At 37.8% G+C, this 24,267-nt stretch overlaps 2 protein-coding genes across 10 annotated transcripts in view; both read right to left on the bottom strand.

Annotated features, from left to right (window-relative positions):
- Positions 1–24,267, bottom strand: part of LOC116060640 — a 37,840-nt gene that overhangs the window by 10,932 nt on the left and 2,641 nt on the right. For 4 of the 8 annotated variants that reach the window (XM_035999447.1, XM_031314323.2, XM_031314324.2 and 1 more), the window contains exons 3-4: positions 22,296–22,733; positions 19,288–19,725 (exon numbers count right to left, since the gene is read on the bottom strand). In XM_035999447.1, the coding sequence (XP_035855340.1) occupies positions 19,288–19,725; positions 22,296–22,733 (876 nt within the window). Of the gene's footprint in view, positions 1–19,287; positions 19,726–22,295; positions 22,734–23,093; positions 23,473–24,267 lie in introns of those variants that run through there. The other 4 variants (XM_035999446.1, XM_031314321.2, XM_031314325.2 and 1 more) reach the window with 3 other exon arrangements.
- Positions 3,041–10,366, bottom strand: LOC116060642 (excitatory amino acid transporter 3-like). Of its 2 annotated transcripts, XM_031314328.2 has the most exons (11): positions 9,940–10,366; positions 8,511–8,651; positions 7,766–7,858; positions 6,788–6,899; positions 6,610–6,652; positions 6,441–6,506; positions 6,144–6,325; positions 5,658–5,765; positions 5,115–5,237; positions 3,422–3,541; positions 3,041–3,135 (listed from the first exon to the last, which is right to left on the bottom strand). In XM_031314328.2, the coding sequence occupies exons 1-11, from the start codon at positions 10,055–10,057 to the stop codon at positions 3,048–3,050; spliced, it is 1,194 nt and encodes a 397-aa protein (XP_031170188.1). In that variant the 5' UTR covers positions 10,058–10,366; the 3' UTR covers positions 3,041–3,047. The 2 variants fall into 2 exon arrangements, with proteins under 2 accessions (XP_031170188.1, XP_031170189.1); XM_031314329.2 differs by lacking the exon at positions 8,511–8,651 and having other exon boundaries at positions 9,940–10,362.

Here is a 24,267-nt window from a genome sequence, read left to right as displayed (position 1 = left end):
TTACAATTTCGTAGGCAAGCGACTGAGTGAGCAGAGGGACAGTCCGAGACACTTCCCGACCCACAGACTCAGAGCCGGAAACATTGCAAGCTCGCAGACCATGGGACTCATGAGTCATCATGACTACTTACTACTCATGAGCAATGCTCATGAGTCATCATGACTCATACGTCATCCTGACTTATGAGTCCTCGATTCAGTCAGTCGCGCGAATCAGCCGGCTGCGTTGTCATGAGTGGATGTGTAGAGCGAGTGAAGTCTCTCCTCGAGTCAGGGTGAATAGCAAATCCACAACAAAAGTCATTCTTTCACCTCTGAAATAACATGCTTATAGGTTATAGCCTAGGTTTGGTGTATAGATGTAGCATATCAAAACTAGGTTGATCGATTAAAAAAAAAAAAACTCTCGAATCTCTCTCCGTTCCTGTTTCTATGTCTGCATTGAAAGCCTATATATTGCTTAGGCTACACTAAGTTAAGACAATAAATAAACAGTCTGGCTCAAAATGCTTTATTTCCCATGACTAAATGGCTCTCCTGTGAGCAGCAGCATGAGGTGGCGAGTAGGACTGCGTTTCCTTGGCGATTTAGCAATACTGACTCAAGTGACTCGCACAACCCGGATCAGTTTAGTGGGTGACTCAGAACAACCCGAATCCTTAAAAGGAATCGAGTTTGCCAGGCCTAAAAATAGAACGCAGCGTCATACTCCAATTTTTGATAAAAGATTTAGTTTATAATGAAAATAAAATGTGTTTTTCAGACATTGTTGTAGCTGCTTTGTTGCACATTCAGTAAAAGGACAAGGGAATTCTTTTGTTGAATTTGTTTATAAATATGGGATCATATGTACCACAAAGGAGTATGATACTGTAGTAAGACAGTGTGGTATTCATCTCCTTTGCTTCATTTCATCAAAGAGTCACTGTCCTTTTGATACCTGTTTCCTGTATTATGATGTTTACATCTGTAATTACAAGATATAACCACTATGGAATGTTTCACTTGTCCAATTAGAAAATATAATAATCGCACAACTGATATTAATTATAAAACGGCTAACAACATATATCCAAATAATGTAAATGTAGATTCTTTTACAGCTTTTTTGGTCTGCATTTATGGTTGTGCTAGAAAAAAATCAACTTGAATATGTCAAGCACCCTACTAATATATGACATTGTGAGAGCTATGTAATCTGATAAATTAATGCTAAACTATAAATCATGGCAATATATTACTAGTCAATGATAGTTTCCAGCAAACCCGCACTTTGAGAACAGGCACAGTTAAGTTCTTCCATAGACTATATAAAGTAGGCTACATGAGGAATATATGAGTTCTTCGCATAAAAAGTTCAAAGTTATTATTATTTAGTTTATTTCGAGCAAGCATATCCTGTAATTCCCACATGACTGCAGCATAATGCTCCCATTGAGAAATATATATATATATATATATAATATATATAATATATATATAAAATATATATTATATATATAATATGTATATATATAATATATATAATATATGTTTATTTGTTTTATGAGAAAAAAATATGTTCAACAGTGTTTGAATGAATTTAAAACGATTTGGTAAGTAATTTTAAGTCTTTAGTATGTTTTTTTCTAACAGCATAGAAGTGAGTAAAAACATTTAGCAACATTTGGTCACTTGGAGAAGTTTTGGAGAGGTTTTGGCACACCAGTGACACATATTATACCAAATCCTGAAAGCTCCCTAGCTCCCATTAGGTAAGGACTAGAGATCTGAAACTTTATAGAGGTCTTCTTGACAAGGTGTAGAAGGCATGTGTTGTGGTCTGCATAGTGTGGCACAAAGTATGTTTTAGTTTTTTTTTTTTTTTCAAAAATTGTGTTTTTTTAGACGGGACCAAAATAACTATTTTGAACCATGTTTGAATTGCTGTAGTGTATGTTGTGTTTTAATCACATGCTAATCAAGCACATATCCATAAAGTAGAAGAATGTAGGTTTCAAATGAAGCCTCATACATTCATTTTGGCCTTGCAGTTCTTCTGTTATAAGCTTTTCCATTTGGGAACGAGAAATAGACAAAAATCAAGCAAAAGAGGTGGATTTTAACAGGTTAAAATGCGCCTGATACAGACTGAATGAATGAATGAGGAAATGAGAGAGAAGAAACCTCAAGTTTCTCTCAGTCTCCTCCCTCCGACACTGTGTCAGAGGGAGGAGACTGAGAGAAACTCAAGGTTTCTTGAAGAAAACCTGCTCCCGACCAGGTTAGGTTCACAGACTCAGTTACCATAGTAACTGACTCTAAGGTTAAGAAAAAAAGCAGAGAGCCATTAGATACATAACATCACTTATTGCAAAGACAATGAATCCCTTTTCTAATAGAGAAACCTGAATGCTTTAACTTCACGTTATTTTGTTCAAATTAAACATGATCTACCTCTTAATAAGCCAAAGTAGTGCATGTTCTAAAAATATAAAAAGGCAAACCTTTTTTCATATAATTATGAAACACGTTTTAAAAAGAAGTCTGTGAGATAAATTAGATATACAAGTATTTTATATTAGGTACATAGTATAGTATGTATACTACTGTGCCTTCTGTTTTTCTTTCTTGTTTTCCTCCTTAAAACAAAAGCAGTATCTTTTTTTAACCTTGCCAACTACACAATTCTTAAGTTGCAAACATGCTTTCATTATCAACTCCTGTAAAGGTGTTGTTTTTTAAAGGATAAAGGCCTTGTGCATGGACACATGATATGACTGAAATGAGAAAGGGAATCATGAAGAAACAGAAAAAGAGAAAAACAAGAGTAAAGAACATAAAACTGTCACCAGACAGCAGAGGAAGTGACTGAAAGATGCAGATTTTCCCCATTGATATGCAAGAGCACAGATGTGTAGTAGTGCCAAAACGGTATCAAATCAATACAAGATGTGCAAAAGACATTCTGACACAGGTTGATGAGTGTCGGTCACAAGGCAAGCAGATGTAGCCATGACACTTATTCAATATCTCAAAAACATTTTTTTTTTTGCTTTAATATAGTCTTAGACTGTAAATGTTTCTTCCACTGAATGGAAGGAGTCCAAAGAGCTGCTGGAATGGTAGTGCTCATCCCCAGCATCATTAGCCAACCTAGTCAGACAAAACACAACACAACCATCAATGGTGTGATACAAACTGTAAATAAAAAAAAAAAAACAGAGTATATGTCTCCAGCTGCCGCCATAACATCTATGTCTGATGTCCAATGGGCCTGGTTACTTTTGACGTAAGATGTCTTAAAACCTTTCTCTTATTTATCTGACTTATTTTTTGAAGTCTGAAAGAAATGATGGAAACCCCCACAATCTCTACAAATGAACTGGGTAAAAAAAAAAAGGAAACTGCAAAAACATCTAGAGATCATCTAGAATATCACCTTGTCCTGCCCTGATTTTGTTCCTCCTCCATTTCGCTCAGTTCCTTTAAGGACAGTTGGTTGACCATTGCCACGCCAACACAGTCTCCCAAAACATTAACAACAGTGTTGCAGCGGTCTCTGGAAGACAAAAATCACACTATGAAAGCAGAACATACACTCACTTCGGTATTGTTTGATATATTAAATCATACTTCTTCAATTTTGGCTCCTCACAATTGAAAAGCAGTAAACACAGCTGTAGTAATCCCTGCCAAAACTACTCATTAGAGATTATTTTTTGTACATTTGTGACTTTAAACTACAGGTTGAACTTACAGGAGCCATTCTACAGCCACCAAGGTGGATGCATCAGTTAAGCCAACTGCAGTCAAAACAAAGAGGGTGGTTGGCGCTCCTGCCGCTGGGATCCCTGCTGCTAATATGCTGGGGAATGCTGATGTCACTCTGCAGAGCAAACAAACAGACTCTTCATTGAATGACTAGAGGGGAGACACAGCAATATGAAACTGTACCACATACAAGCTCGCCCCTCTCCCCATGTTTCCGTCACTGTCATGACTAACTGACTGTCACTAACCCCCACCCCCTCCCCCAACCATCTTGTCGGTGATTGGCTGGAATGGTTTGTTGTATTTTGGTGCACAGCCTGTGCTTCTAGTGTTTGTTTGACGTTTACGACCCCTGTGTTGTCTCCCGAGACCAGGCATTCAGGGGGCAGGCAGCTAGTGTATCAAGGAGAGATGCCTACGATTTGAGACAAAAATTAAATCGCGCTGAAACCATGCAGGAACTCATAGTGCACCTTTAAATGTTCTATATTATGTAATCTTAGTAGGGCTGGGCGATATGGAGAAAATCAAATATCACAATATTTTTGACCAACTACCTCGATATATCGATACCGCAACGATATTGAAGGGTTTCGGGAATAGGCGCGCAAAAATGGCTCGCTAGCGCCCCCTACAAAGTTAAAAAAATTGAGCTGCTGCAGTGTGTTTAACGTAGACTCACGAAACTTGGTACACATTTGTAACATGTCAAGATGTACAAAAAACGTCATTGCAGCCATACCCTAAACCCAACAGGAAGTCCGCCATTTTGATTTCAAAGTTCGAAATTAGTGCGATTTTGGCCATTTCCACGTCGTACTTTAACGAACTCCTCCTAGAGATTTCATCCGATCAACTTCAAATTTGGTCTGTACCATCTTAAGACGTTAAAGATGAAAAGTTGTTAAAAGAAAAACTTTTCGTCATAGGGAGTGGCCGTGGCGGGGCGGCCATTTTGTGCGTTTCGCCGCCGAAACAGGAAGTGGGTGTAACTCAAGTGTACATTGTCCGATTGGCTCGAAACTTTTCAGGAATCATAAGAGTCCAACCCTGAGGACAAATAAAGGCCGATATTTACTTAAAGTCATAGCGCCCCCTAGTGGCAACAGGAAGTAGGCCTAAAAGTCAAGGTGCTATACTTTAACGAACTCCTCCTAGAGATTTCATCCAATGGACTTCAAACTTGGTCTGTATCATCCCAAGACCTTAAAGATGAAAAGGCCACATCTCCTTTAAAGAATTTGAATTGCTATTTACAATTTAGTAGCTTTAATGCTAAATATAAAAAAATAAGCACTGGTGATGAACACACAGAGCTAACATCAGACAACTGAGAAACAAGCCCTCAAATATCCTCTTACCTGGACGCCGTGAACGCTGCAGTCTTTAAGGCAGGAAACAAAACCTTAAAGACTAACCAGGGGTTGCGTCTCGCACCCAGAAGACAGAGCATTGGTAGAACTATTAATCCATGTATTAGGAGCCTGAAACACACAATTTATTATGCAATGAATATGGATACTGATAAAATTAAATTAGTAGGAGACTTAAAGTTGTTATTTTACATTACATTACATGTCATTTAGCTGACGCTTTTATCCAAAGCGACTTACAATTAAGTGCTTTCAACTGTGAAGGTTCAAACTCCAGACCACAAGTAGTAAGTGCGAGTGCAAGTAGTAATTTATTTGGTATTTATGGTATTTTATTTATACTGGTCATACTTGCTGGCCTCATCCACTCAAAGTATTCTAGATGTTTGTTGACTGGTATCAGACACACTCATCTTTTCCTATGTGTGCCTTGAGAGTCACTACACCAGCACGAGGGTCGTAACATGCTACTAAATGTACAAACAAATTGGTATTTTGGTACCAGTGCTAAATGAGGAAAGGAGAACATACCCAATAACAACCACAGCCATGAACTTTCCTAGTTTGAAGATAATATTCCAGTTTTGAGCGTCAACAACATGGCTTGCGGTCATGAACAGAACTCCTAATGGCAAGTACCTGGAGAAAAATCAATAGAAAGGAGGGGAATACTTCAAAAACTAATGAAGCATTTGGGACAGTTGTCTATACATATATTACTATAACAATAAGAAAAAACTAAAACCATGCATAATTATCTGAAAAGTATTAAAAACACAAGCAATGTTCACTAAAATCAAAATATACTGGAATGTTTTTTTTCAGTATGACAAGTTTCTGTTTTAATCGACAATACTGCAAGTAGAAAAGACTCCATATCACATATAGGTTAAATATCATGCATAAACACTCTACTACACTGCATGATATTTACTCTATTTCTGTAATTAAATTACATATTAACATATAGAATTCTCTTATTCCACATTTTATATCAATTATGCTGTTTCACTTTACCACAAAATCAACTTAACCACATATTTTGTGGTCTCATTGAGGATCCTAAAGATGTTCAGCAGAATTTTGCCTCTTTCTCCCATCTTCTTGAGGGTCAGTCCAAAAACATAGGAGCACACAATCAGGTCCAGTGTGTTGGCTCCATCGACATAGCGACCCACAACTTGCGTTTGAGTGGCTTTCTGAAACAAGATGGGGGAATTTAATCGCATTGTCTGAGAGCAACTTCATGTATTATCAATTACCACGGCATTTCAAAAAAGAGAGTCATCATAGTGATAAGGGGAAAATATTTACCGTTGTCAGGCTAGAATTTGTATCAAGATTTTCAAGATCTTCAAACTCCAGAACACTAGTCTTGTACTAAGAAAAGATAAAATAATGAGCTCACATAAATATTACATTGTCTCCTTCATGGAAAGCGAGGAAACAGGTGTTATATAGTATATCTGAATGAAAAACACACCTGTTGGGAGCCAGCCTGAATCAGATTCTTTGGCATCATGTTTCTATGTAAAGAATAGTCAAACACTACCATCAACCATCATGAAATTGCATAGTAAAATATTAGTCAGCTTGTACATGTTGACAAACCATACAATACATTCAGCCCAAACTCAGATGTAGTTTCACTTTCCTCTCACCTCACTAGATCTAGCAAGTCAAAGATTATGGATAACCTTTCTTCATCTTCTGGTTCATGATGGGGAAAAATATAAGGTGCCCCAGGTTTGACCAGCAGTACCAGTATTAATCCTACAACACATATTAATGGTTGGACATCAGCGGCAAAAATGGCATGCTAAAGCTGTTTGATATTAACTGAGAATTAATAAAAATTGTTTAAATAGTGCTTTACTAAATGAAGTCACAAAGTTATTTACATTGTATAAAACTGTGAGAAAAAAACAAACAATTACCAAACTGGTGCATTATTAGAAAGTCAGTTTGTTCCAATTAGATTAGGGGCACCGCTGTAAATGCAACAAATTATTTTGATTTCATTTCCTTTTTATGAAAACCTTTGTGTGATTTTCACTTTTGTATTTCAATTGGAAAAAACTTGAATAAAATAAAAATGTTCTACTAGAAATAAGGACATGCTAGATGTAGTGCATGATCTGCTTTGACATCTGCTGCTGTGGGTTGTGGCTACTTAATAACTAAAATAATGAAAGAAAAAAACTTTTTAGTAAGTAATTATACCATGAAAAGTCCAAGAATTGAATGTTGAGACACATTTGGATCAATGATGTCCTTTATTAGTCTAAAGATCTCATTTGTTGCATTCAAGAGCTTCTGACCAAGGGACTTCTAACCATAACTACGTAACTATCATTAATGTGCAAGTTTTCTTGTCTTTAAGATTAAAGTTGCTCTATGGCTTTTTATAACCAGAAACAGACTCAGTATTAATTTTTATGCTAATTAATACACATACAATATGACAAATAACAGGTGAAAATAACTGTGACCGTTGATGACATTTACTTGAATACAACAAGAGAGGGATTTCAAGCAATTAAAAGTTGCTTTGCATTATATTATATTCAATAATGATGTAAATCTGCACAAAAACGTTATAACCAAAATATACTTTAAGGTAATACTATTTCTCTTACCTATAGTCACAGATAGAAGAGACGTTGAGACAAAGTACACTGTTGCACGCACAACTATTTTTCTGGAGGTGTCAGCACTCAAACCAGAAACTCCTATAAATAAATAAATAAATAAATAAATAAATAAATAAATAAATAAATAAATAAATAAATTATATATATATAAAAACATACTATTCAAAACAAAGGTTAGAGGACCAACAAAGTCATATATGAGTACATACATACATCACTGCAATATAATGGATTGGTAGTGACATAACAATTACACAGTTGAAAAGTAACATTACAAAAATAAAAGGTGAGCTTCGGTGTGCTGTATAAAACTTCCATGAGGAGCAATTAAACATGCTATTGCCAAATTGTGAGACATTGGTGTTAGACGTGAATAATTATCCAGATACTCACTACCTGTTTGAAATGTATAAATGTTACAACTGTATGAAAAAAAAAACATTTTTAGGGACTACTTTCTAAGAAAGAAATATTTCCTGTGGCTACAAGCCAAAACAATATGGCTTATTTAAAACATGAAACAGGCTTTGCAAACGATTTAGGAGGTAGGGAATGGATTTAACATAATTGCTAGACCTAACAAGGTGCCTTTGATGTACATCATACATAATTCACAGGCAATGGGCTTACATCTGACAAATCACCTGTATGGCCCTTTTACATTCCCTGCGTATAACATGGATAACCTGATGCAAACGTTAACAGAGTAAGAAATACACCTCTAGCTTACCCATCATCACACAGTTTGTCACAATTAGAGGAATAGTCATTAACTGAAGCATACGCGTGAGTAATTCTCCTGGAAAGGCAATGTACAGTTTGTCAACTTCTGAAAGATGGAAGGTCTTGATAAACATGCCAAGTGCAATCCCTGTGTGAAAATAAGAGATATTATAATTACAACAAATACAAGGTTTAAAATGCATGAGAATAGGAATGGAATATAATTAACACAAAAGCGGAACTTGTAACTGCCAGTGCTGTTGCTTTTCTTTAAAAACCTTCAGACTGTGAAAGAAGATGGCATGATTTGAAGCGGAGGACACTCTTTATAAATGAGCTTCATTACCACCAACTCTCTGAAGATACTAATAATTTCATTGTAACTGTGCGTAGCTATTAGATCTGATCTTTGCGAACTGGAATGTTTTTTGCAATGAAGCTCATTTGCATAGAAAGGACAGTGTACAGCATTGGCATTCTAGAGGCTGAAGTTTGTGTTGCTGTAGGCCTTGACGAAGGTCTTAATGATGAAGGACCTAATGGCTGAAATGTGTAAGCATGTTGTTATAACTTATAATAGCTAAGAGAATCTTGAGTGCCTCAGATTCATTCAACCTTTCCATGACTTTATATATTTGTTGTCATGCCATTAACTGTCTGCAGGAATATAGATAATACCCCACTTTCCATTACCAATTAATTATTCCAAGGCTGTGCTCAACAAAAATTATAAATCAGTCACATTAAAATGTTTTATATTATTTGGGATGTGGCAAATGTCACCTAAATCCTACGGGAAATATTTAAAGGGACTAACTTAAAAAAAAAAACATAGTGGCATGACACATTGTATGCGTTGCCCAGGCAACATAATGTGGCTTAATTTCCAATGCTGATGTGCTAAAGCAAAACAAAATGTTGTCACTGGCTGTGAGTTTTGGGTCTTTTTGTGTGGATTTAAATAATTGTTGAATTGGTGTTTATTTAATTGTGGGTTGGAAAATACCTGTAGCTAACAATTAATATTACACGGCTTGGTTGCTAACCGTTGCTAAGAATAACAGACCGTTTCCATGCATAGCAGAGCGTCGCCATGGACGTAGTTCTGATCACTCTGGAGGACACCTATCAATCCGCTGAAAGAAGTCCGGTTAATAATTATTAACCTTTGTGTTGTATCCCGTCGACCTTGAAAAAAAAAAACCCTCAATGACAGATTGAGGGTTGCATTAAACAGCAGAGTTTACGTTGCTATGGACGCAGATTTCAACCGTAAAGAATGAACGGACTATTTTCTTTAGCGGAAGCAATACAATCATTTTAAATCAATAAAATCATTTTTAAATCAATACTTTGTGTCAAATTATTATTTATTTGGTAAGTAGCTCGCTCTACATTAGCTATCCCTTACGTGTTTTTGTCATTAAAAAACTTACCCAAGGTAACAGCTGCCAGACTTGAAAACAGCAATACATTGTGGACGATGTATTTCCAGCAGCTCTTCCTACTGCAACCGTTTCTGATGTTAGTCGGATCCTCTTGACTTTCCCCCATGTCCGTGCAGTTTAACTAAAACTAAACAACATGCAATTAGCTATAGCTATCGAAACACTTGATTAAGTGGACCTTTATGACTGAACTAACCACAGAAACTAACGCAAAGGCCTAGCTACATGTATATTGTGTAAGTCATCACCAGGATACACCTGCTGTTTTGGTTCAAAACCAAATTTAATCAATAGAACGTTGAGACAAATATGAGGAGGTGGCGAGTAACTATGTACATTTAACCTTACCCAAGTAGCCTACTATACATTCCAAATTCGAGGTAACGTAGCTTACTTGTACTCTGTATTCCCATGTACCTTTACTGGCAGCTTTAGTTAGGCTACTTAAACTTTTCAGATTACACATTTTCATACCCTTCCTGTCCAGTGACAATCAGTCTCAAAAGGTTTCCCCTGGTTGAACGACATATTTCCTCAGAACGATGTAAAAGTCCTCTAAATTAAATGAGGTGCTCTACACCATATTAAGTCATGAATACGATCATCCTCTCTCATCCTCAAAGTGCTGAACTGGGCATGAGGACATACTGTACATGACCTAGACAAGCTCTGTGTCTGTCAATTACTTTCAGGATTTAAAAATAAAATTCAACATTCAACAAGATGTAAGGTTTACAAATTAATATATTTGAGTTCATTTACTGAAATATATTTAAAATGTTTGTACAGTTTATTTACATATTTGTGCTTACACGCTGTTTTTAATACTAAAAAAGTACTATATAGGCCTATACTTTCAGTCAGTTTCAACAGTTATGATATCCAGAATCTACCTCTCTCTCACATTTTCCTCAGTCTAAGCTCTGCTAGTGTCTGATATGGTTTGTTCAACTACATGAGAGAGAGAAAAAAGAAAGGGTTGATGTTGTTGTGGTGTGGAGAACAATAAAGTGCTGCTTAAAAGTTTTCCGTCTCCATCCGGCTGTTTCTTGTCATTAAGAGTGATCCTAACCACCACATACCAACCCAGCTCAAGTTACAATGAGGCGAAATTCAGGTGCCGCTTTCCAGAAGAGAACAAATGTGCGAAAAGGTCACTGCAAGTTGCAACAATTTCCATTTTAAGTCCCAAGACAAGTCTGTTCCCTGCTCCCAGATCAGACCCAAGCTTAGGTTAGTCACCTTACAGTCAATCCTAACATCACTTGGCAATGATCCTTCTTATTAAAGGCTTATTTTTTTTCATATATTGGGACCATACAGTATTTTTTTTTTCATTGAGTGGGACTAACATCATGAATCATACAACTTTTTCTCTGTCTATGGAAGCAGTTGATTTTTATTTTAGTCACATTTAAATCTTTTCATCAAACTGGTCTTTGACATCCCAACAAAGTAATTCCCGAACCCACAACAGCCTCTCAACACACCACCTGACTTTAGTCAATATGAACAAAAATCTTCTTTTAACAGTTTAATTAATACTTGATAATTAATTGATAGATTCAAGACATCATTACTTGACCAGTACAGAAAAGAATAAACTGAAACATAGGATTGGAATTTGTAATTTAAAAGGTATTGTTGTATATTATTGTATTGTTGTAAGTTTTTGTAAGACCGAAAGATTGTATGCTGTATTTGCATATCCATTTACTTTGTAATAATATGATTTTGTGAAATAAGGGGCAGGACCAAATAAGCTATTTGCTTCCGCCTGCTCCTTCTTGAACTAATCCTTTTTATATTTTTTTTGTTGTTGTTAAATTCTGATTGTTTGTGTTTTATTTAAATTTCTTTTTTTTGTCTTGCAACATTGTTGATTGTTCGAGATAAATAAATAAATGAAATGAAATAAATGAAATGAAATACATGTGTCAAAATCTAAACGTTTTAGCTAAGAGACTAATGACGCGGGTTGCTTTTCCAGCTAATTAAACATGCATCCTGTGTCAGAGAAGACTACAATAGGGGCATATGGAAATGTACTGCAGGGCTTTTAAAAATGGCAATATTAAAGTGTGTGACTATAGCCCTTGAAAGTTTTAGTCTATTCATAATACCCTTCACATGTTGCTCTGGATGAGTACATTGGCTGTACATAAGAGGGGGTTTTTATCTGAAGATCAAACTTAAAAACCTTGAACGTGATCACAGCATATTAACTGGCCAACTGTTTAAAGGCATGAGTCGTTTCTGCTAAACTATGCCATCCTGACTAAATGTAATGCTACTATGATTGAGACAATCAAATCCATAGTGACTTACAGACATCCTCCTTTAACCCATCTTTCACCTGTACATTTTTAAGCTCTGCACACTAACATAGAAGTTCAGGTTCAAAATGCATACCATTACATTCCAACTGTATGAACAAGAGAAGCTGCCAGTATTAATGCAGGAGACAGAATAGAGGCTCACAAACAACGTTTTTCAATGGCTTTAACAGGAGAAATATAGGAACAACAAAAAAATAAAAAACCCATCTCCTTATTACAATCTGTAAGAACAAAGTGAAAGAGTTCATCAAACAGGACATAAAGCACCTCTTTCAGGCTAACAGTGGTACACAGTACTGATTCGTACACAAAAAACATGACTTTTCATTCACTCATTTCTGAATGTTCTGTTAAATAAGCCAGAACAATTAATCAGACTTTTATGGAAATCGCAATATCCAAATCGCAGGATATCGTCATAATACCATTCTGAATTAAGTATTGTAGTACAAATTGTATTCTGCACACTTAAGAAAGAATCTCGATAACAAAAATCACACTATAATCATTTCAACATTTTTTTTTTTTTTTTTTATGAAATTGAGAATAATGAAGCAAAAATTATCATTTCATCCAATATTGTAAATCATATCCCAATTGCAATATCAATCAAATAATGTCAAATTATTCAGTCATACTGTTATAAAAAACAATTGGGTAAAACAAATGAAAATATATCCAATGCTTACAGATGTAAGAAACATGAATCTTTTAGCAATCTGTGTGTGAAGATGATGACAGCAGTAGCACAAACTCACCAGTTTCAAATCCTTTTTCAGGAACTGAAAAGGGAAAATGAATGAAAATAAACAACCCAGACATTGGTATTCAGAAGAGTTAGGTTATACAATTAGAAAATAAATTCTCTGTCAAAGCCTCCTTAAGAACAATGGTGATAAAAGAGATGAAAAACCTACCTGATGTAAAATGACATGCAAACAGATGCATCTTTTTCTTTTCTTAACCACCTACACTCGACACGCCTCCTATTATAAATAATTAAAATCATCTAGAAGATAAATAAGTGGTTTTGTGAGTGATGGTCATCTGAACCAGCCAGACGACAATGTCATGTGCAAATAAAAACAATAATCAATCTACTACTCCTTATACGTCCCATGACAACCTCATATCTTAAACAGATTTTCAGGTTTTCGTGAGTGACACACCATGAGAGGAAGATAATACAGTTTTATCTTAAACTGTTATAAATGCATATAGTAAGTAAGACACTCGATCTTTTCTCTTTGATGGAGAGGTTTTTCTTTACCTCCTGACAAGTAAGACCTTTGTGAGATACGGGGTTTATCTAGGGCAGTTTTCATGGCATCCACTACTACACTCTCTATACTCTGTCTTATGAGGAAATCAGTTCTCCACCCAGAGAAAGGTCTCTCTCTATCAAACCAGGACTCAGCAGATGTAAACACATTAGACACGTTTAACAGAAATGGCAAATGTTAACTAGATGACCGAGTATTTAAAGGTGCTGTAGGTAGGATTGTGAAGATCCAGGACTTAGCCAAAGAATTTGAACATCGACAACTTCTCACTTTCTGCTAAAGCCCAAAGCGTCTTCTAAGCCCCTCCCCCCACAAGGGAGAATGAATGCGTGTGCATGAGCAGTGATTGACACGCAGTTAAGACACCCCCCACCTTGCCATGATTGGAGCATCTGAACAGGGAGCTGTGGATTTTTGCAAATCGCACTACAGGCTGTAGGTGGTGCCAGATTCTTTTTTTTTTAATTACCTGCTTCATGTAGTTCTACTCGAACATACGGTCAGTTTCAGCAAATATGACAGAAAGTTAGTTTTATAAGTCTTACCTACTGCATCTTTAAGGAGGATAAGTGGTGGCAAAAAGCATTCTGAATTGTAAAGAATTATTTTTGGAAAACAAAAAATAGTAAACACGGACCATCACACACTGAGGGTGATGCCCAGAATCCCTAAGAACAGCAACAACAGGCAGACAGAGTTTCAAATGATCCCAACAACATCAAGGCCTGTACTGATTGAGTACACTGAATAATGATTGTTTCCTACTGTACATTAATTGTACAATTCTGATTTTTCTGGTTGTTCTTTTTCCAGAAATATTCCATACCTAGCCAGACCCGCTTAAGTTGAGTATTTTCTGTTCTGTTATCTGTGCATAACTGTTGTTCACTGGCATGAACTTTTCATCGGTGTTCTATGGTTTTAATACAGGTAAAGACTGATTTTGTCTTTACATAATAAACTGCAGTCTGACCAAAACACTAAATGAATACAACTGTATTTATTTAGGGAAATATCCGCCAGGCAGATCAACAGTACAGTTTCCCAACTTAAATGCAACACATTGTGCTCAAAAAGCCATATTATCAATTAAAACAACACTAAATCTAAACAAGATAAATATTTTAACAGAGATTCACAGGCTCAAAACCCAAACACTGAACAGAATAAACAATGGGAAACTTCCTCCACACCAAGACATAAATAAATACAAAAAGGCTTCCTTATACAGACACGTTAAATTCAGTTTTACAGTGAGCCGGCTGGTACAAGCATCACACTGCATATTAAATATGTGGCATTTTATCAGTTATCAGTGCAAAAAAACAAACAATAAGGTGAAAACTCAGTTGGAATGTATTTTTTTTTTTTTTTTAATTCTTTATTTTCAATCAGCAAAGTAGAAATACAGTATACAAGTAGTAGTAGTATCTGTCCATTTGCTGTTTTTTTTTTAACAGAACATATACATACTTTGAACAGTTAGGGAGAGAGAAAAAAAAAACAAAAAAAAAAACTTAAAATAAAAACATTGTTTGGGACATAAAAGAGACAAGAAAAAAATAATAAATAAAAAGCACAGGATCCTTAATTCAGCACCTCTACAAAGTCTAATCTTAAGGGCTTTACATATTTGACCCATTTGGACCAAAGACTAACAAATTTACTTTTCTTTAGACGAATGGAAAAGGTAATTGCTTCCATTACATATATCCCGTTTACAATATCTATCCATTCTGAGACTGTGGGAGGGTCGGGAAGCAGCCAACGTCTTGTAAATGCTTTTTTGCAGGCAGATGTAAGAATGGCATATAAATACTTATCAGCAGTTCTAGCCAAGAACTCACAATTCCCCCAAAAAAGAGAGGAAAACTGTAAAGGTACTTTATTGTTGAGTATAGTATTTAAGATCTTGTGAAATTCTGCCCAAAGTGGTTTAATCTTTGGGCATTCCCAAAACACATGCCAGTGATCAGCCTCCCGAGCGCCACACAGCCTCCAGCATTTAGCACCACCTGGGTCAAAATGTGCTTTTTGCTTCGGTGTTATAAAAAAACGAATGAGACATTTCCAATTAAACTCACGCCACGTATGAGAGTTTGTACATTTCCATTGACACTCACATATATTTAACCAGTCATCTGTAGGTATTGGCACGTTGCTTTCCTTTTCCCATTTTTCTTTTATGTAGTCTGTGGAGTAGGTATTTTTCACCAGGATACCTTTGTAAAACTTAGAAATAATCCCCTTAACAGAAGCATTTTTGTATGCAACCAAAATTGTTTTTAATATTGGGTCATTAAGGTCTGTTTTAGGTTTAATACTATGTTCAAAATAATTGCGTACTTGCAGGTATCGTAAAAAATCAGAGTTTTCAAGATGGTATTCCTTTTTCAGACCCTCAAAATCCCTTAATTTTCCATTTTCTGTGAGTAAGAAAGTCGTTATACCTTTGGAAATCCATGATTTAAAACGATTATCCGTCAAATTTGGCCTGAAACCAGGGTCAAAAGCACACCATTGGATTATCTGTATTTTATCATTTAACTGATACTCTACTTTTACTTTATTCCAAATTTTAAATTGGGTTTTGATACACGGATTTTGAGTATCCTTTATAAGCTTAGTTGGAATGTATTTTAGTAGTGGTGGGTTATGGAACATCCTGCAGGCAAATGTGATGTGTTTTAAAAAAGACAGTTAATGTAAACTTTATTAATTGTTTTTGTAAAGCACTGTTAGGATAGCGTGAGGTAAGCGTGTAAAATGTATGTTTCCTTATTTGCAGATCCTGCATGGGTCTAAAGGCCGTTTTATGGTTCTGCGGAGTTCTGAATACGTAAGTGGCCTGATGTTTATACTTGTGTGCTGGTGTGTGTGTCGAGCCGGCATATGTGTGTGTGTGTGCGTGTGTGCGTGTGTGTGTGTGTGGGGAGTGTGTAAAAAGAGCGAGGGAGAAGTGAGAGAGTGATGGCGATTAGCTTCGGAGTGAGTACCGACTCTAGAGTCATAGTGAGACAAAGTGTCTCCCCTGTGCTTTCGGACCACGGTGAGACATCTTTAACAGGAAAAGTTAACCCTCTCCTTGATTTCATGTTGTTTATGGAGAAGGAGAAACAGGAAATGAGTCAGGGGAAATGCAACGCTACCAAGCCACAGCCGAGCGATGTGCATCACTGCGACGTGTAGTTACATTTTTCGGGAGGTGCACGTCAGGCTACGGCGTAGACGCAGAGGGGTCTGCAGGGGTACGGCTTCGATTCGACGCAGAAGCATAAAACGGCCTTAAGAAGGGAACAGACCAATCAGATCAAACCAGCACACTTCTTCCGTCTTCACCTCCTGTCTCAGCTGTAGGAGCGCTGAGGCCCAATATTATTCAGGATATTCAGCAGTACTCAGATGCAGTGAGTGTCTACAACGACCGTAAACTGTTTAACACTTCCTTCTTTTGGTCTTAGCAAGTTAGAGAGGCACACATTTATAGTCTCGCGCATGTCAGATCCAGTGGTTCTACTCAACGTAAAAGACCAGTCATGTTTAGGGATGAATGGTGTTTGGGGGTGGATCGTGGCTCCACTCTATGGATTTAAGCATTTGTAATAACTTTATATGCATTGACTGCATGATCTTGTAAAAGCATACATTTACTTCAATGGTTAACACATGCATACAAACCTTTCACACACTTTTAAACTAAATTTAGTAGTCAAATACCCTCAGGCTTTGCATCTAAAACTTCTGACAGTTTAACAATAAAAGGTCACTAATCTGTAATTTCTAGGACAAGCCTGTTTCTGCTAATGTAAAATAATGTGATACTTACCTAAAATCTATAATCTAAGCATCAAATGCTCATCCTGTGGAAACTTGACAGGTGGCTGTTAAAAGGTGGTAGTTTCCTTCTTCAAAGTTAGTTTCAATGGTTGAATAGATTACCATTGGTGTAGCCTGGTTGACACCAGACCCACTCTCAGTTGTAACTGAGAGTGGGTCTGGGAAAGGTTCATTGACAGTTCATTTCCAAAGGGGCGTCACCAACGGATGCCACTCAAATGCCTCGAGGGCGCATTGGATAGTTCAACCAATCAGACCAAGATCCGGGTGACGCTGCGCTTCGGTAGCTGTCATGTTGAATGTAAACAAAAAGCTGCTCGCCGTCGCTGCGATATCGTCGTCGCGTAAAGCCCGCCTCAACGGTTGTGATTGGTGTAAAGCCCGCCACAACGCTTTTGATTGGTGTAAAGCCCGCCTCAGCGGTTGTGATTGGTGCCTCGATTTTGGGGACATTGGAAATGGGTTTGAATGGGCTCTTCGCCAGACTGACTTGCAGAGCAAATCTCAAATTTGCCGGAAGTTCGTCAGGGCTTACCCAGGCTACCATTGGTGAGTTTTCAGTGGGAAAAAAAGTACCAGTGATGTCAGGACATGATCAGGAGGCTTGCTGTTCTCTGGACAACAACAAGACATGTTCTTCTCTTTCCTGCTGAAGCTCTTCCCATTTCTTCTGCAGCTGTGTCTTTTCCTTCTGGACCTCTTCTCTCTGTCTACTCAAGTCTTTGGCTTCCTCTAGCTGTACTTTCCTCAGTGACTCAATCTGCTGCCTCTCTGCAGCTGCCTCCCTGGCATTCACTGCACGCAGACTCTCGAGCAGCTCCCTCTGATGCTCCAGAGCCCGAGCTTCCTCCTTCTGCACTCTCCTCAGAGCTTCTATCAGCTCCCGCTCTCTCCTTAACACATGCTTTTCTCCTTCAGAAGCTCTTGAAACTTTCAATTTGCCTGTAAAAGGGAGGGAAAGAGAAGGCCACATGTCTCATTAGTCTCACAGTCTTGGATACAGTAGAACCACAAAATGAAAAAGAAAAGTCTTTTTTGAAACTACATATTAATTTGCTTTAAACGTGTATTAGAGTGATCCACTCAACTTACATTAGGTGATTATGGTTGCTGAGATACCAAATTGCGTTTTCTTTTTTTTAAGATTAATTTTTGGGCTTTTCCACCTTTAATTGATAGGACAGCTAGGTGAGAAAGGGGAGAGAGAGGGGGAAGACATGCAGGAAAACGTCTCAGGTTGGCCTCGAACCCTGGACCCCTGCATCGAGGCATAAGCTTCGAAGTATACTGTATGTGCGCCTGCTCTACCTACTGAGCCAACCCGGCCACCCAAATTGCTTTCTTAAAATGACTGAGAAAATGACAATACAAGTACTTGAGTGGTTGAGTAGATACTGAAATAGTGTTTGATCGGATGATGTTTTACCTTCATATTTACTTTTCCAGTTGGAGTATAAAGGAAATTTACAAGGAGAAATATATAACATTACTCCAACTGTATGTTGAAACTCTGACCATGATGATTCATGATTTGATAAAAAAAAAAACAGGGTTGGGTATCTAACCTCAATACTTTTTGGAACAAAACCTATGTCCATAGCAGAGTGTTGAAAACTGTCAAGTACTAAAAGCTGGTGTCAAATTTGTGGTTCACAATCTTTTTTCTTATTCTTTGATCAGACAGTTCCTAATTTAAATCTGAATTCTGCTAATTCTGTACTGTATTTTAGATTATATATTAGCTAGGTTTGTCTTCTGATAAATGAAGAAATGTGTTAAAAACAACATATTTATATATTTCACTTATTCAGCAAGATGTCATTGAAAAAGTCAGTATGAATGACATACACAAACAGCTGTGAGATATAAAACATTACCAGAAAACTGTCTCTGCTTCTCTGGCGCCCCAACAGTTTCTGGTGGTGTCGACGTGTCACCGTTAGCATTTGAGCCCTGTGATGAGTGGGGTGGTGGTGGGTGCTGCTTGACTGCTACCAGCTGAGAAAAGACCCCCGGGTGTCTCTTTGACAAGTGGCGATGCAGGTTGCTGGTGCTCCTGTCTTTAAAGCACTTTAACTTCTTCATGCAAATGCGGCAACGAGCAGCAGCCAAACTGTCCAGGTACTCAAAGTGCCTCCAAACCAAGCTGCGTTTATTCCGTCTACATTTCACAGGGCGGTCATCACTCGCCTCTTCATGTGTTATTTGTTCTGCTAGACTTCCTTGTGCAGCTTCCAGGATGCCATTAATGGCAGAATTAATATCAGCATCATTCACTGGAGTATGGGTGTCAGAGTCCTCCAGAGACACTTCCACTAAATAAGAGGAAAACAAAAAAAGGTTATACATATGACTGTGATCTGAATTGTAAACATTACACAAGGTGACACCACATCTCTCAGCTTTGTCAACAAATTTACTACTTTGAGTTTACCCTCTGTATGAAATGTCTAATGTAAACAAAGTTGCCTTGAATACAGTTCATGTAACACTTCATATTAGAAAACACTTTATTGGCACAATAAAAAACAACTATAATGACTATAATAGAAAACAGATTTTTAGTGCAAATGAGAAGGATAATCAATTGTCTGAAAACAATTTCACACAAGATTTTTTTACCTTCATATTTACTTTTCCAGTTGGAGTATAAAGGAAATTTACAAGGAGAAATATATAACATTACTCCAACTGTATGTTGAAACTCTGACCATGATGATTCATGATTTGATAAAAACCGGGGTTGGGTATCTAACCTCAATACTTTTTGGAACAAACCAAAATGTGTCCATAGCAGAGTGTTGAAAACTGTCAAGTACTGAAAGCTGGTGTCAAATTTGTGGTTCACAATCTTTTTTCTTATTCTTTGATCAGACAGTTCCTAATTTAAATCTGAATTCTGCTAATTTTGTACTGTATTTTGGATTATATGTTAGCTAGTAGGGGTGGTACGGTGTATTCGTATTGAACCGAAACGGTACGGGCGTCTCGGTTCGGTACATGAATTTACACGGAGAATACACGGTATAAAAATAAATAAAACTTGCGTGCAAATTAATTAATGTAATGCGGAACAACTGTTAGATACGCGTTTTTTTAGGGACACCTAAAGAAGCCCCCCCTTAGTTCTGAAGCTCCCGAGCTCCGCCTACAATGCATCCATGCCTACCGGGTTGTGCAAGTCACTTGAGTCAGTATTGTATGTTACATCCAAGGCAAGCTTTTGATTTGGATAAAATGCCATGTTTTTATTTAGAATCTTTTAATTTTATTTGGAAAACGTTATATCCACAAATGTAAATGGTCTGAAAGAAAACCAAATATTTATTTAAAATGACATGAAATTATATTTTGAAACTTTAATAGGACTGACAAATAAGAAAGCCATCCAGACTCTGAACATTCACAATGACTTACAACCTCTTTAATGTAAATTCCATGCGCCCCTTTTTCATGTATGTATGTATGCATTTAATGTTTTCAATGTGTATCTGTACTTGAATAATAAAGTTTTTTGAAGACAAAAAAAAAAACATGAGTTGTCGGCGAGGTGAGCTAACTAATTGCATTTTAATATACTACATTTATACACCAAACCTACAGTAGGCCTAGCTAGGCTACGTGCAGAACATTGTATGTTATTTCAGAAGTGAAAGAATGGCTTTTGTTGTGGATGTGCTTTACCCTGAGCTTGAGGAGAGACTTCACTCGCTCGCTCGTCTGAATCAGATCCACTCATAACAACGTAGCCGGCTGATTCGGCTGAGAAGCGCGGGATTGACTGACTCACACGAGAACTCACGAGTCATCAACAACTCATGAGTCATCGAGGACTCGTGAGTTGTCGGCAACTCATCAGTTGTCTGCGAGCCAGCCGTGCCGAGGCGAGCTTGTAATGTTTTGGACTGTCTGCTCGACCTAATTGCATTTAACATACTACATTTATACACCAAACCTACAGTAGGCCTAGCTAGGCTACGTGCAGAACATTTTATGTTATTTCAGAAGTGAAAGAATGGCTTTTGTTGTTGATTTGCTTTACCCTGAGCTTGAGGAGAGACTTCACTCGCTCGTCTGAATCAGATCCACTCATATAGCCGGCTGATTCGCGCGAGAACTCATGAATCCCCGACAACTCAGGACTCAACTGAACCGGGTTAATGATACTAGAGACTCGCGAATCGTGAGTCAATTTAAGACTCGGGTTAAAGATCCGAGTGAATCACGACTCAAACAGGTTTAATCCACACACCATGGGCCACATGAGGCAAACTAGTCCCTTCCAAACTAAACACGGACGTAGCTGTATCCCTTCTTGCCTCGACCACAAATGGCCTTCAGGCCCGTTTGCTTCGCTATTTGCTCCGCTGTTAGCTCCACATTAGCTGTTAGCACATTCACATATGAGAGCATCGCTTGTCTCCCATATCACACTACTAGCTAGCTGATTGTCTTATTTTGTTTAGAAGTTCCAGATGGAGTCTGGAGATGATGTGGGGTAGCTTACTTATTGTTTACTGTTTACATCTTACTTTATACGCTTCAGGCTGTTGCAGCTAGCTCAGGGGAGAGACTGGATGACACTAGGTGGTACAGCCTGAGACATGCACAATAAAAAAATTGCCTTCTGCATTTTTGTTTTGCTTTTCCCTCCATTGTACCGAACCGCGATGTCTGAACCGAGGTAAGAACCGAACCGTGACTTCTGTGTACCGTTCCACACCTATTAGCTAGGTTTGTGTTTAGACAACATTTAATATTTGTCTTCTGATAAATAAATGTGTTAAAAGCAACATATTTATATATTTCACTTATTCAGCAAGATGTCATTGAAAAAGTCAGTATGAATGACATACACAAACAGCTGTGAGATATAAAACATTACCAGAAAACTGTCTCTGCTTCTCTGGCGCCCCAACAGTTTCTGGTGGTGTCGACGTGTCACCGTTAGCATTTGAGCCCTGTGATGAGTGGGGTGGTGGTGGGTGCTGCTTGACTGCTACCAGCTGAGAAAAGACCCCCGGGTGTCTCTTTGACAAGTGGCGATGCAGGTTGCTGGTGCTCCTGTCTTTAAAGCACTTTAACTTCTTCATGCAAATGCGGCAACGAGCAGCAGCCAAACTGTCCAGGTACTCAAAGTGCCTCCAAACCAAGCTGCGTTTATTCCGTCTACATTTCACAGGGCGGTCATCACTCGCCTCTTCATGTGTTATTTGTTCTGCTAGACTTCCTTGTGCAGCTTCCAGGATGCCATTAATGGCAGAATTAATATCAGCATCATTCACTGGAGTATGGGTGTCAGAGTCCTCCAGAGACACTTCCACTAAATAAGAGGAAAACAAAAAAAGGTTATACATATGACTGTGATCTGAATTGTAAACATTACACAAGGTGACACCACATCTCTCAGCTTTGTCAACAAATTTACTACTTTGAATTTACCCTCTGTATGAAATGTCTAATGTAAACAAAGTTGCCTTGAATACAGTTCATGTAACACTTCATATTAGAAAGCATTTTATTGGCACAATAAAAAACTATAATAGAAAACAGATTTTTAGTGCAACTCTGAAAACAATTTCACACAAGATTTTTTTAAAAGAACAAACAGTAAAACTTATCAAAGTTTCAGAGGTAGATGCATAGGTGTGAGTGACGATGGAGGACTTGGACCATTTTGTACCTGATGCGGTGTTATCTTGGTCATCATTATCATAACTTCGTCGTAGTCTCACATCCTCGGCCACTTGCACCCCTGGATGATGTGATTTTAAGTGGCGGTGAAGATTGTTTGTTGACCCTGATTTATATGATAAGTTTGATCTGCAAATATTACACTCCGCTTTATCGTTGCCTTTATTGCTGAAGTGCATCCAAATGCTGCTGCGTTTTCGAGTTTGGCCCATTTTGTTTTTCCCAAACACATGGTTACCTCTTGTTCTCATTTCTTTCTGTCTACGTTTACCAAAGGACAGCTGATCTAGGACAGGCAGTGAAATTTTGGGCAGAACGATAAAAAGAACGACTCTCACCACGAAGCGTTACGACTCGGTGCTCTATCGTACCATGAATCAGATCCACTCACATAGCCGGCTGATTCGCGCGAGAACTCATGAATCCCCGACAACTCAGGACTCAACTGAACCGGGTTAATGATACTAGAGACTCGCGAATCGTGAGTCAATTTAAGACTCGGGTTAAAGATCCGAGTGAATCACGACTCAAACAGGTTTAATCCACACACCATGGGCCACATGAGGCAAACTAGTCCCTTCCAAACTAAACACGGACGTAGCTGTATCCCTTCTTGCCTCGACCACAAATGGCCTTCAGGCCCGTTTGCTTCGCTATTTGCTCCGCTGTTAGCTGTTAGCTCCACATTAGCTGTTAGCACATTCACATATGAGAGCATCGCTTGTCTCCCATATCACACTACTAGCTAGCTGATTGTCTTATTTTGTTTAGAAGTTCCAGATGGAGTCTGGAGATGATGTGGGGTAGCTTACTTATTGTTTACTGTTTACATCTTACTTTATACGCTTCAGGCTGTTGCAGCTAGCTCAGGGGAGAGACTGGATGACACTAGGTGGTACAGCCTGAGACATGCACAATAAAAAAATTGCCTTCTGCATTTTTGTTTTGCTTTTCCCTCCATTGTACCGAACCGCGATGTCTGAACCGAGGTAAGAACCGAACCGTGACTTCTGTGTACCGTTCCACACCTATTAGCTAGGTTTGTGTTTAGACAACATTTAATATTTGTCTTCTGATAAATAAATGTGTTAAAAGCAACATATTTATATATTTCACTTATTCAGCAAGATGTCATTGAAAAAGTCAGTATGAATGACATACAC

This window comes from Sander lucioperca, chromosome 3, assembly GCF_008315115.2.
Source record: "Sander lucioperca isolate FBNREF2018 chromosome 3, SLUC_FBN_1.2, whole genome shotgun sequence".
Taxonomy (NCBI): Eukaryota; Metazoa; Chordata; class Actinopteri; order Perciformes; family Percidae; genus Sander; species Sander lucioperca.
This window is presented reverse-complemented; position numbering and strand designations above follow the sequence as displayed.